Here is a 15,233-nt window from a genome sequence, read left to right as displayed (position 1 = left end):
AAAATAACTATCTTTTTTGTATTTTGGCATTTCAGTGTACTGACAACTGATGTCGGCACTGGGCTTTACAAATACAACAGTGTAACGTTGATGATGACTTCTCAACCTTTATGCCCTCAGATATGCACCTGGAAAAATGTTAAGCACCGGTTTTTGTATTAACTTTAGGTATTGGCGATATCTTGTTTCTATCATTGTTCTGTGTGTGCACGCACGCACGCACGCACGCACGCACGCACGCACGCACGCACGCACGCACACACACACACGATACGACGAACGATATAATTCAAAAGATATGACAATCGGTATTGGGGAAAAGGTACATGTAATCGACGTGAAAACCTGGGAAATACCAAACATAACCCCCCTGTTCATACAATGGACTTGTCCGTCATGGCCGAAGTCGTGAAGTATTCATTATTTAAATACGTGAAAATACTTTATATGACTGCAATAAATGTTGATATATAATAAAAGAAATAATAGATGAATGGAAGATCGGGTATTATATATGGAAGTATACAGGGAAAGTGTTTACATTCTGTCAACGTGTATAGGTCACATTGCAGTAGCAACCAACACATCTACATGGATCTTCATCGGTATGATAATAACATCTGGAGTCCACCCAAACTATTTTATCAGATTCTTGATCAAAGAGACTTCTTTGTGTTCCCGATGGCCTACTGATCGCCCACATGACGTTGACAGAAGCTGTATTAAACATGTTTGTTGGTGTAGGGGTATTCGAGTATCACATTCTTTATCGCCAACGCAGCAGACTGTATGTGACAAAATGATTAGTTCGCCAAGAAACTGGGTTGTGACGAGGGGCCGAGTTCAATAAACTTTGATGTTTATATAGGGGGAAGTTGAAACAAACTTCACAAACTGGAATCATTTAGTATAAAAATAGCCACTTATGGCAGTCTGAAGAGGGAAATTGAAACAAACAAAACCAGAAGGTCAACAACGCCATGTCTCCTGGTGCAGGGAAGTGCTGATTCGTTTAACACTTATCTAAACATAATGAAAGGGTAATTTCTGTTCAGGACTCATGGATACAATTAAATTCGAAGTTATACACAGTCTCGGTCGCTTTTATGATACAATGAAATATATCAAGGTTCATAAATAAATGAATTATCCGCACAACGTTCGTACAACCGATTTAGATAGGATATTTTATGATAGAAAAATAGGTTTATAAGGGTCAAGACTGGCACCAGAATGTTATGTGTGATTTGATAGTCATTTTGACTAGAAAACCCCCAATATAATCCTGTTCAAATATGGATTCCACCAAATGCTGGCCGAGAAGACCGACAAAATTGAGGTGAGTCGAATGAGTGACTTGGGGAGCTATTATATATGATTAGTGAGTGTGGGTGAGTGAGTGTGGTTTTACGCCGTCTTTAGCAATATTCCAGCAATATCACGGCGGGGGTCACCAGAAATGGGCTTCACACATTGTACCCATGTCGGAAATTGAACCCGGGTCTTCGGCGTGACGAGCGAACGCTTTAACCACTAGGCTACCCGACCGCCCCTATAAATAGCCCTGTCAGGATCTCAAAGTCGCCATGAATATGACCCATGGTCTGGATCCCCATTCTCGTTCTCCTGGCTTTCACAAACTTCTACCTCAATGGGATAGAACCCACTCACTCATTCACTCACTTGTCCGCCGATTCTTCTCCTAATGGACATATGTGGAACTTTTATAGGTAGGTTTTACGTCTGGTTTATCGCTACTTCTACACGTCTAAAAAGATGCTATTGGATTAATACTCTATGACCTACCATGCGTGCCGCCCCAACTCAGAGACGCCTTCAGTAGCCCGTGGAAACGTGATCTATGAATCATCTATAGCCACGCTGATTCACGTGTTTTTTATATACTTATATCTGTTATATGACGCGATGCTATACTCAACCACTGTCAGCTATCACAGCAACTAAAAACAGCCAGATATGTCTTCCCTACGACCAAAGCGAATCCCAGCGAGCCAACCAGGACGTCTTTAATGGTTAAAACGTGAGCCCTAAACCCTCCCCCGTATAAAAGTTTACTCAATATCCTGTAGAATGTCTGGAGATAAACTTATAGCCATTTGGCAGTTTCTCGAACTCTCGTTCCGAGCCACATTAACAGCTGATTAAGTTATTGCCTGAAATATGTTCACGTAGCATTCATCATTCGATACATACAAAAGTTCATTGTATAATACATGGACGTATCCCCGCCATTATCAGGGCTACTCTGGACTTCGAACTCACTATCATAGGATCATGGTACCCCAAAGGAGTAAATGGCATCGTGCATAATTTATGAGTCATATCTGTCCATGTCATCATTGCGTGAATTTAATAGTTAGACCTATGAGTATTGTGGATTTGTTATCAGACAGAGGTCAGATACAAACGCAACGTTAGCATGGTGTATTTTATACAATCTAAAATGTTTACATTCAAGCAAAACATTTGTCAAAATGGCATGGCAACCGTGGAGCCTTTTAAAGAAGCCAGTCAATCTCCACAAGACATAATCTACCCAAGTCATTTACAATTTGAAAAATGTCTTGTCCAACCCAATAACTGACTTTAAGCCACCATGTGTACATTACCAAGACATCCCAGCACCTGCCAACAAGATAACACGTGGACATCACCAAGACATCCCAGTACCTGACTCAGGACAACACGTGGACATCACCAAGACATCCCAGCGCCTGATTACAAGACAACATGTGCACATCACAAAGACATCCCAGGGTCTGACTACAAGACAACACGTGGACATCACCAAGACATCCCAGCGCCTGACTACAAGACAACATGTGCACATCACAAAGACATCCCAGGGTCTGACTACAAGGCAACACGTGGACATCACAAAGACATCCAAGCGCCTGACTACAAGGCAACACGTGGACATCACAAAGACATCCAAGCGCCTGACTACAAGATAACACGTGGACATCACCAAGACATCCCAGGGCCTGACTACAAGACAACATGTGCACATCACCAAGACATCCCAGTACCTGACTACAAGACAACACGTGGACATCACCAAGACATCCCAGTACCTGACTACAAGACAACACGTGGACATCACCAAGACATCCTAACACCTGACTACAAAACAACACGTGGACATCACCAAGACATCCCAGTACCTGACTACAAGACAGCACGTGGACATCACCAAGACATCCTAGCACCTGACTACAAAACAACACGTGGACATCACCAAGACATCCCAGTACCTGACTACAAGACAACACGTGGACATCACCAAGACATCCCAGGGCCTGACTACAAGACAACACGTGGACATCACCAAGACATCCCAGCACCTGACTACAAGACAACCCAGCACCTGACTTCAAGACAACAAGTGTACATCACCAAGACAACCCAGCAACTGGCTTCAAGACAACACGTCCTCATAGCATCCTAGCACCTGATTTTAAGAGAATATATCACTATACAATTCCAGCCCTTAACTTCAAGACAACTCCATGACACGCCAACACATGACTTCAAGAGAATACATCACCATAAAATGTCAGCACATGACATCGGGACAATACATCACCATGACACCCCAACACCTGACTTCATGTCAATACATCACTAGGGCATCCTGGCTGGAGATTACAGGAGATACTGCTTACGCGATAAGAAACGTTTTGATCTCTCCTACACAGCTGAACCTTTAAGATGTTGTTGAAATAAAGAGATATATCCGTTATAATGTTGTTTTCGTTTTTTGCACGAGGGGAAATGTTAACCGCTAGCTTTAGGACGGCGACTATCTTGTTGGTGATGCATGGCATGATAGAAACATCTGCTCATCTTTTTCCACGCTAATACAACAGTGGAAAAGGAATTGAGGCACCTTACAGAAGCTGCTCCGCCATCTGAATTAAGGGGCTTTCTTGACTACAGACTATGTCGTTGTCGACGGAGATGATGTGAAGATGCGCTGTTTGCCTAACACTGACGGTAATCGGAGATGTTGGTGGCGAACCTGAGATAGTTTTTTTGTGTTATGTGTTAATTGTCTTCTGACACGTTTATGGAAAACGTGCTGAGGGTCGGTAAACACCATTTAGTCTCTGCAACATTCAGTATCATGACTCTACAAACACAACAAAGTAGAGTTAGAGGATCTGTTACGTGATTTATTTACTCGGGAATTACCTCCTGACTTATAATTTCTTCTATTGGTTTACTTTGTTAAAGGCTTAATTCTTCTTTTTTCCATAACCACAAGGACAGGAAATATGCCGTACATGGGGTATATAACATATATGTGTCTTGTGTGAAATGAGATACCATCGTTGCTGTCTGTATTATGAGTAATGCGTGAATAGCGCGATGTACGAACTTTTACTCGTTGACTGGGCGTGTGCACCACAAGCTCGAGGCGTTAATTGAAGAGGGTCAATTATGACATGACAAGCATATATCACTCACTATGACGTCACAATCACCGTACAGGCTGGACGGTTAGCTGGATTGTATTTCGAGTAATGATAAATGTTATTTCAACAATATATGCTGAGTGAATATGATGTAACGATGCTGTGAACAATATTTTAGTTATATCACTGTGTGTCAGCTTCATTTATGGGAGAAAAAAACACAGTAGTCCAGGTTAACCACTTCCCGTAGGCACTGGTATTGCGTTGAAAACCTAGAAACATGATCAGGACAGATCTGGAATTCGATTTCTGGAACCCAAAGAGACGTCACTATGCCTTCAGCGACTGTACCACCCGTACCCCCTGTTCTGGTTAAATGAGATCTCTTCACACGAATAATGTGTCCTTTAGGATGGTCTTTTATCAGTATTCAAAGTACATATGTTTAACTTTTTTTAAGGCAGGTATTTCTCAAATCTTGTTGATGTCAACTTGAACAAATCAGGGGTTATTGTGTATTCTATTGCGTTACTGAACATATTATCAAGTGATTGAAATTTCGCGAGCAACATTCACACTTTAAATGTATCTATATTAATATACCAACACTGTGTTGACAGATTTACATCGAAGTATAATGACAACTATTTAACTTGGACAAATCGTTCATCTATAATAAAACATAAATGCTATGTGGAAAAATAGTGTGGTATGTTTGAGCAAATTGATAAATACGATCATATGTATGGATTTCCCTCAATTCTAAGGTGCAGCGACGTTCAACTGATATCGCCATAAAGAATTCTGACGTCGTGCAACGATGTTACTATGAGTGACGTCACTGTTTAAAAAATGCATGTTCCAACTTATCTATACTAACCGGTAACAATTGTACGTCAGGATAATGTACAGCCACATTGCCAATCAGTCACGTAAATATTAAACTATTACGTCAATATATTTCTCTTTTCATGTATATACTGATGTGGCTATTTATTATCATATAACACTGATATCATATCGATATCAATATTAGCATGTGCGTATCACCAACGACATACATCGGCACTTGATGCGAGCCTTTTATGCGAATATAGGTGCGACGATATTGAACCCTTTTGACTGCGCAAAATGGATTCATGATTGTTTTTCCTTTTTAATGCATATGCAATCATATTTAGTAGATAGGAGAAACATGCCAGCTGTGTTCATTCAGCAATAAGAATTAGATGTGTGATGGGACTGAGACTGCTAGATGTCATGAAAAAAGTAGCACGTGTTATGAAAGCGATATGAAAAACAATATTATTGTATGGTTCCTCCTTTCACGGAGAAAGCAAAAACAACAAATATTCTAGAACTTTCTTATCGTTTTACATGTATTAAATAGAAAAATACACAATGGCAGTTTTGTCAAGCAATGAAACATAGTTAACCTTAGATAATTTCGCCTCTCCTGGCAACTTGCAGTTCATGCGTTATATTTTTATCCTTTATTAACACCAGTTCACTTAGGATAAATCTTGTCAACACCGGTTGCTTGAAATGTAACAACATCGGTTGACTCAGGTCACTGAAAATTTGATAATGAAACGCACGTCCTGTAGATTGCATTTTTAATGGTAACATTTTCGCGGACGTGATAGAAGATACTTCCGTTATGGATGTATATGGTTGATTATGCAAAAAGTGATATTGATAAGAAATGTGTTTTCAATGAAAGTGTCATTCTACAATTTCAAGTATTAGTTCCAGTAACAGATTAAGCATGTACACGCTAGAGCGTAAGAACTTGAGTTCGCCTTAAACGCTAATTTGTCGTGACATTTCCAGCCCAAGGTAATACTTTTCACAGCATGAAGGCATGTGGTTTAAGAAAAACCCTGGTAGATATCATTGAAGTTAGAAGTTATAGTAGACCTAGCTCTCGCAGCAAGACATCGTTTTATAGCCAGTCAAAAAGTCCAATTGGGCGCCTGTGCAATAAACTCAATGTTACCAAAACACTACACCACACCACACCACACCACACCACACCACACCACACCACACCACACACCCCTTTAATACAAGAACCCGGTTTTATTTTTAAATATAATACTGTAAGTCGATGGAGACCTGTATATTGAGATAAGGCATTTCAAATATGTTTTGTGACCACAAAACGTGGGATTTAAAATATTTTCTGTATGGGAGGCAGAACTGCATCTGTCAATTCTATCAGCATCTCCTTCCCCTTCCCCTCCACCTCCTCCTCTTTCTACTCCCCAGTATCGGTGTCCTGCCCAAACTATCCCCACAGCTGAGATAGCAATCAGTCGGTGCCCGTTATGAAACGCCAAGTTTGGGACCTCATAAATGCTAATTTTGTAGGTCTGTTTAAACAGTCACTTTACGCTTCTTTTCAAGTTTTATATAAAATTATATTTTACCAACTGTTCAAAGAGATTCCGGAAAATAGTTCACAAGTGTGCCAACTGACAACATTAGAGAAATTCCGAACTCAGAGCTGCAATCCCCATACAACGAACTCGGTTATCTAGAAATAATGTTTACCTCGATGGGAGCCAAGGAACATGTTGCCGAACCAATCCCTCTGCCTTGACGCTCCTGTAGTGTCAAAGTATCTTTAATTATGGTATGTCCGTTCTTTCAGGTCTCTTTATTAGAAGATAGCCTAGTGTCTATAAGTGTTTCAAGGTTTTAGTATGCAACTATATCATCGCTGTATTGTTTGAAAGTTTTAAAAAGATTTTTCCAATGTTCTTAATGTTTTAATTAACCACAAATGGATCACGTTTTAAACCTTTCATAAGTGCCTCAGATGCGAATGAGTGTGGAGTTCGGTGTTGTATCAGATTTCAGCAGGGAGGAAATCTTTGAAATGCATACTAACCCTCAGCCAGACTTTCCCATGACATCCAACTTTTAACCAGATATTTTTTTCCTCCTCATTCCCGATGCCACGTGATTTTTTCTTCCTTGGAATGTCTTTGATATGCAATGTAGCGACAACCGAGGCGTGACGTGGCGGGGTAGGTTTTAAGAGATTTATGGTAGCGAGAGGCACGGGCTTTAGGGATCAGTTTAATCCGTATATGGCATTCTGGTCACCGGATCCATGATTACTTCATCACGTTCAGAATGGGATGGATTTAGTTGATGGGGGCGATAAGAAGTGGACGAGTAAGGCTAAATATCGAAATTTGGCACTTTAAACGGAGCTTCCCATTTATCGCAAAATAATCACCTAATGTTTAACCATCTTATACTATATGAATATAAACAGGGTATCAGGTCAGGAATTTCTATAGGTATGTGATTATGGCAAGGACAAGGTTAGAATGTGGCTAGAGGAAGGTGATACATCTGGTTCGTTAAACGAGAAGGGGATTGGTTGGGGTTGATGCTTAAATAGGAAGGGGTTTATATATTGAAATTTACCACAGTCAATTCTTTGGGGAACTATGTTTAAAAACATGATACAGATGTCTACAAAGAATAAATATTTCGACACAAGTTCCGTTAACCGAAGGACATTCCCGAAAACATACCCACGGAACATATATATATTAAGCAATAATACATAATTCTGTCTACTGCTGTTAAATAAAAATAATTTATATCAAGAAAGTAAATAAATGTCGTCAGTGAAATTTTAGTATCGCATTTCAAGAGGATCTTACCGTACATGTATGAAATTATATGTCAAACAAATTAATGTTTCGTATGAAATTATATATCAAACAAATTAATGTTTCGTATGAAATTATATGTCAAACAAATTAATGTTTCGGAACGTAGATGTTCTTTAGTTATTTCCGTCACAAAAAATATACATACTTCATTCCAGTAAAATTCGAATATGGCAGTTTGGGTACTGTAAACGCCATCTGCTTGTCATTATCATAAGTCACTCAGTAAACATTGGTCATCAGGTGGTCTGTCGGTCAGCCAGCCAGCCCATGCGTGACCAATGTTGGCTTTCAGGTCAATGGTCTGACAGACAACAGTTCAGTCGGAGCTCCCGTTTACTGATAACTTGGGCAGAAGATCTGCCTGCTGCGCATACCGTCACGAAAAGTAGATAAACGTCAAGCTTGACCAACTTGTCATCTGCGTTTTGTTTTCGTCGATGGTGTTGGCCGCTGTCTGTATGGACAACCGTGATACTTGTTTATATTGCTGTGATGGTCAGGAAAGATTGGTTGTCGTGGAATATGTTCTATCAATTCCCTGAATTTCAATCCAACTCACTCACTCACCCACTAGAAAATGCTTTCCTTTCTGTGTGCCAGTCAGCGGATCTAACCTAAGCAATGTGAAACATACAGACGTTTTACAGCGACTGTTATTGCATTCAGAACATTCTGGGTGTAAGATGTTTGTTAACTCAATATTTTCGTATTTTAGGCCTCATTGACTGAATGAAGGCCACTTTCTTATGCCGGGTGTTAATTGAAGTGCATGGTCCAGAGATCTCAATCTTCCTGTCACTGTTTGTTAGGTAAACAGGATACGGAACAGTCCGTTTTTTCGTATACCGTTGGCGTCTCAGATTTCGGTTCACAAACGTAACTTAACAACCTAAGGAAAACAACTGTTAAAAAGTACAAACAAAGCTAAATGAATGACCTAAAAACAACCAAACCGTGTTACTTAAACTGGGATCTCGAATACAAATGTTTGTGTATTATTTCCTAGCTGAATCAGTCCCCTTTGATAATTTTAACCTTGACCTTGATCCCAAAAGGAGAATGGTGTGTAGGTCACATGGTTACCTTCCATATGTCTTTTAAGAGGGAATCTCCATTCTATGGAGGGCTTTTTGTTTTGTCATTCTTTTCTTCCCATTCCTTCATACAATGTTTCCTAAAAGTATTACTAACACGGAGTAGTTGTCTCACTCACTGAGTGCATGTCAAAGATAATATAACAACTATCTGTATCACAAAGACCACGTTTCTCCATACGTCTGCCCAGCAACGGGAGCATTACATTATTCGACCTTGACCTTTATCCTATGCGAAGCAGACGACCACCGTCACGAAAATCGAGGTCATTCCCATCGCCATCCGGGAAATCAATTAGCTGGTTAGTTAGAGCCCCATTGTGTGATTTATTCGAGTCCTTAAACTGAGTTTGTTTATGAATGCATTCACAGACCACCGTAGTATTCCAAGGGACCAACCATAACAAACCAATCTGAAAACAAAGAGCATACATCACTCACGAGAAGTCATAAGTCCTGCTCTCAGCTAATCAAATCATTCTTTATTACTCTTCAGCCAATGAAAATGGCATTCATAATTGAAAATATACATCGCAGTCTGGGGTTAAAGTTAACTGCTTTAATTACAATGAAGACGTTGCATTCTACACCGTTTGAAGGACCTTGATCTATGGGTACCAATGTCGGCACTAATAACCATTACAGTTATGAAGACGTGCCTTTGAGTAGACATGTGGGCTGCAATAGATTTGGTCGAAGTGCTCTGTTATTCCAGAAGTCACTCAGTTTTGTCTCTAAATAAATCAGCAACTATTTACCATAATAAAAATGCTCATCATGTCTAAATATTTGTGTTTGAAAACCATTCCATCTCTCCATTATACACATCTACTGCCGAAATTCCAACTGTGGGGCATATATATGTCACCTGCTTTCAGTTAATATTCAGATCAGTATACATCATAATCACTACACAGATTTCAGTGTTTGCTCTTTCACAGTTAATTCTAAAACTGTAGTTATATTTTTAAAACTGTTGTATGTTAACACTTGTGCACGTGGACCTTGACCTACAATAGTCAACACATTTGCCATGTAACCATCCTTCAACTCTCCCCCATTAACGAAAACGTTTTTGACGTTCTTTTTCCTCAACAAACCTTTCGTTTTTCCTTGAGTATACGATATTCAAGAGGTTCCAACAGCATGCATTCTCATGCTGCGGTGGGGTTGCAGCCAAGTGGACAAAGCGAACATGGGTGCAATGTGTGAAGCCCGTTCATGGTGTCTCCCACCTTAATATTGCTGGAATATTGTTAAGAGGCGTAAAACTATATATCCACTCATATCCCCATGCAACATATATGGGGGAGTGAGCTGATTTGCCGCCGGATTTCTTCATTGAAAAATTATGGTGTAATAGTTTTATACTGGTAGCATTATATTGACACTCTTAGAGCTCCTTTAAGAAAACAGGCTTGTTGAATTAAACCACAAATCATTTGAATCTAAAAGGTGTAATCCGATGCAGACGCCTGTCTTTCCCATATCACATGGGCCACTTGTACAGACTTATGCACCTGCAGCGTATATACTCCCGGACATTAGCACTGATGCTATCTGCCATTCCAAACGAAACCAAATGCACCAGGCAAGAATCAATGAACTAACTAACTGTCTGAAATATCAGAACCTCGCTTGATTCGCCAGAAACACCATATTGAAATTGGTTCCGACAAATACCGCTGTAAGTCCGTATTAAACTGAAATGACCGACTGAAAGATCTGATCTGTGATTATAGCAAGGTGCCGCCGCCTCATGTTTCAGACACGTGTATACTGTTGGAAGCAGTTGTTCGGAAACAACGATCGGGATCTCATCTCACTGGCTCACAGGTTATGGTGTGTGGCCTACACATGCTTACGTAAAAGTCAATGCTAAAATACGCGAATACTTTACATTTCAGTAGATCTTTATCAGTTGAAGAAGCTAAAGACTACATATTGCAAACTCAAAGTGACGTCAGTCACAAATGGTCACTGCTACATTTCTAGCAATTCGCAGCCTTATGCAATGGAACTCGAAGGCATAGTTCCTTAATCTCATTTTTCAAGATGGCGACACAACTGACAGGAATGGCTAAATGGAGGCGTTGAACTTAATGCGTATCTGGTGCTGCCTAGATGAATTTATATGATACTGGTTGTTGATATAGGAGTTAATTTGCAGCCTTAAGGCACACGAACTGACGTAATGTCTTTACTTTATAGACTTTACATCCGTAAACACATGAGCTTTGCATTACAGTTTCATGCTGAAGTTGACAATTCACTTTTTGAGTATTTATTATGCGTTTTAGAAAGTTACTTCCGTGTGAGCAAAACAGACTTATTCGTGGACATGGGCGTAATGCATATGTAACTTAAAAGGAGTCCTTTTTATACTTTTTCGAAAATTAGATCCGTGTGAACAAAACAGACTTATTTATTGACATGGGTTTTGTTTTGTTGAAGATACTTCGAAAGATATTCAGGAACTCTATGCTCAACTGTGATAACACTGTGTGATTCGGCCCTGCGTGAAGCACGTGAAATGTGTTCCCAAATGTGTTTTGGACCAACTCGAGAACATTTATCAATCACCTAACTATTAATTGCCCATGTTGATGGGCCTATTATGAACATATGTAGCCCTGATCAAGATAATTGTAATTTCTTTCCTGTCTGTTCGTTTCGTTGAACGAAAAGCTAAAAAATCACAAGTACTGTTCAAATGCTAGAATGCATACTGTATAAAAATTGCATAAAGCACATATCGCAGTTCATAAACGGATAAGCGATTAGTGTTGATGTAAGTAAATATTCAATTGTTAATTTCATATCATTTCTCCCATGTCGCCGTGGCAGAAGACTATATTTGTTAGCCCTCAATGCTGATTTCGCGGGTTCGAATCCCGCTGGCGAGAAACGTTTTTCATGAAATTGTTCTATCATCAAGATAAATGATTTGGGAAAAAAATAGGTTCCGTCATTGCCAAGTGGTGTTTAACTAACAATTCAGTTTTTCTGACCACGGTCAAAGACAAAGGATCCGGAGTCATGGTTTAATGCATATGTTACTTGAAATGACTACTTGTGCTAAGATGATCGAAACGTCCATATCTTAACATTCACGTGTGGAACGGTGCTCTGTACGAGAATCGTACTTTTTGGTATGTTTATGTTCGATTTTGTATTTCTAGACATGACTATGTCCCACGTTCTTTGTTCAACTTCTCATGATCCACACACAGCTCTGTGCTCGGGTCCTGGGTCTGAGTTAAAGGTTTGCACAGGAATCTGTCTATGTCTATCGCACATGCAGACGCACGTTCTATAACTCACTGTAGACACGTTCCGTACAGCATGGTTGCAGTCTGTCATGATGTTGTAGGTGTTGGATTACACAGCGCGCCGCGCCCTATAACTGTGTCCAATTTACAATATTTTTCTTTATAAAATTTCATTTATTGATACAGGAAATTCGTTTTGTCAGTTGCAACATTATTTCCACTCCTGTTACAGTTATCAAAGACAAAAAAAGACAACACACGCCCGGATATTACGGTGGCAAAAACATCATAATTCCCCACAAATCAGTTGCAGATGTTGCTTTACAGAACTAGCCAACACAGCTGTATTATGTGATATTGAAATGTGAAGTTTGACGTTCGTCAACATGTTGACATGGTTTCTTTGCAGATTTACATCCCTTAACTGTCAGGATCCGATGGTCATGTGTTCCCAGTGCCCCATGATTATGACCCTTGATTGCAAGCATTATGTCTGCGCTCGTTTATTAAACCAACCAATGACATAATGTTTACCGTTTCATATAGTAGAGGAATAATATGTAGCATTTGACGTTGTTACACCAGGAGTTTACCGATGTGTATTCAGTTGATAAGTGTCGCAACATCTGAGAAGGAGTCCTTAGGTTCATCGAAAATTCGGCAACTCCAACCGAAAAAGGGTTAGCATGCAAAACGTCGGGTCGATATTTCAGGTCGATTGGTGATGGGCAGCAGGATTTTTTTATGTTGCCTCCAGGTGACCTTTCTGTGTGTATCTGCAAAATAGCTGATGTGGATATACATGCTCACTCATTCAACAGTATTCTCCGTAATTTGAATCAATTCATGCAAACGAATACGACCAAAGCCAATCATGTAATGGTTGGGCCGGCAATGGCTTACCTGTTATCCTTGCAATTTTATAGACCTTTTTTTATCACAATTCACCGGAACACCTATCCGCCAACTAGCCGATAATGTTAATGTAAGTTGTGGTATTGACGCGAAGATTTCCATAACTCTTCATCTACTTTGAATTTCTGATCATCAGTGCAGCATCTCTAATCTCAAATTCAGATCTTACATTTTGGATAAGCAAATTACGGTTATCTTGTTTGATAGGCATTACTTAAATTACGGTTAATTCAATGCCAACACAGCAAGACACAGACATGTTGAAAATGTACAGACAAGGATATTAATTGGCTTCAACGTTAAAGGTGGGCCGCGTGTGTTGACAAGGTTCCTGTTCTTGAACGATCCCCTGTTTCTTCCCGAACAAGTGGTGAAATACGACCCACCACTCTCCTCTTCTTGTGCCTGCACGTGCGGCAGGTGCACGAGGTATCGTTGATTGATAAGCGCACGCGAGGAACTCCCAAACGCCCCCTGATCGCCTGTATGAGCCCCGTACGAGAACACGGGACATGAATATTTATCTCTTTGCGTTTTGGAAAAATGGTCTTCCTTGTTTTGAGTCTTTTTAGCATGATTTTGATTCACAACAGAATAGTGGCGACTTCCGCAATATACATTACTATGGTATAGGATAATGTATGCCCGTGTTGTGTTTCGTAACGACGCTAATGGCACAGGCTCATTTTATTTATTGAAACTGACAACAGTGAGGTATCATCTGCGTTTCACCAAGTATGGATCATATGTACATGAGATCATCTGAAATTTATATATTGTTTGATTAAGCTTAAACCCACTCCAAGAATGATACAAATTACCCATTAAATATATTTTATCGAATGGTTTTGCTGTTATATGGACAAATTCGATGGAGTTTCTTTCGTCTTAGCCCTCTCCTTGAATGAAGAAAACCTGAGAAATGTGTTCTAAAGTCAAATCCTCTTGTATAATCATGAATTGACCATTTCCTTCATCTCGCCCATCTTCTCAGTCACACACAGACGCTGTTGGTAATATTTACCTAACTTCATCTCAGGACGCCCCATCCACATCCGATCTGAGTTGATCAACTAATTAGAAGGCTATAAAATAACTCGACGAAAAACCCCCGTCGTTTTTTATCATCACTAATCCTGCCTCCACGTGTTTTACAGGGCGTGGTTTTGCGAGATCTAGAGTGCATGTCATGTCCCCTGTCTTCTCGCTCCCACGCCTGCCGGCAGCTGTTACAGCGCATCTCTTCACATTGCCCCAGATGGGCTGTATTAATAACGTAAAGTTAGCTTTAGAAATTCACAGATTGGCGACAAGTGTAGAATGTTGCTTATTCCATCCATATCGCAGTTAGGGTAGAGATCGAATCCTGCTTTACGTCTCAAACGTCTTCCACCTATATCACAACGAGGGTGTGGAAACTGTTCACACAAACCTGTGATTGATATCACGAGCAGCGACCCACGTCGCCTGTGCACGAGCGCACGCAGTTGTCAAAGGCGCCGGAACTCGTAGTGTTGAGTTGCGTCCTTTAGGCTTGCCAGTATCCTATGATTTTTAGTTCGAATCTGTTCACCCTGATTATGCTTCTTGGTTTTTCAGCACATCCCCGAGTACATGGTTTGACCAAAGAAGTAAACGCATAACGGCTTTCCTCCCACATCCATCTGACACGCCATTATATGACTGAAATACTGTCCAAAAAGAGAAACAAATTCGGCGTTGAACCCAACTCTCTCACTCATCCGTGTAGAATATGACACATTGATTCTGTAACTAGGGGTGATATTAGTTCAGAGAAGATGCGGTCTCCCTGGT

The 15,233-nt window shown here is 40.2% G+C and overlaps 2 protein-coding genes across 2 annotated transcripts in view; both read left to right on the top strand.

Moving 5' to 3' along the window:
* Positions 1-15,233, top strand: part of LOC139465989 (uncharacterized) — a 232,491-nt gene that overhangs the window by 12,837 nt on the left and 204,421 nt on the right. The gene's annotated exons all lie outside the window — the stretch shown is intronic.
* On the top strand, positions 1,296-3,469 carry LOC139465990 (uncharacterized). The gene is made up of 2 exons (XM_071248006.1): positions 1,296-1,339; positions 2,701-3,469. Exons 1-2 carry the CDS (start codon positions 1,296-1,298, stop codon positions 3,467-3,469), a joined length of 813 nt encoding a protein of 270 aa, XP_071104107.1.

The sequence above is a fragment of the Haliotis cracherodii genome, unplaced genomic scaffold (assembly GCF_022045235.1).
Source record: "Haliotis cracherodii isolate W230 unplaced genomic scaffold, xgHalCrac1.p SCAF_18, whole genome shotgun sequence".
Lineage (NCBI taxonomy): Eukaryota > Metazoa > Mollusca > Gastropoda > Lepetellida > Haliotidae > Haliotis > Haliotis cracherodii.
This window is presented reverse-complemented; position numbering and strand designations above follow the sequence as displayed.

Excerpts from the sequence above, each read along its gene's own strand:
- LOC139465990 (XM_071248006.1), top strand. The coding sequence starts at position 1,296 with ATGGATTCCACCAAATGCTGGCCGAGAAGACCGACAAAATTGAG. Across the intron at positions 1,340-2,700 it reads AGAAGACCGACAAAATTGAG|GACAACACGTGGACATCACC; the intron begins GTGAGTCGAATG and ends TACCTGACTCAG.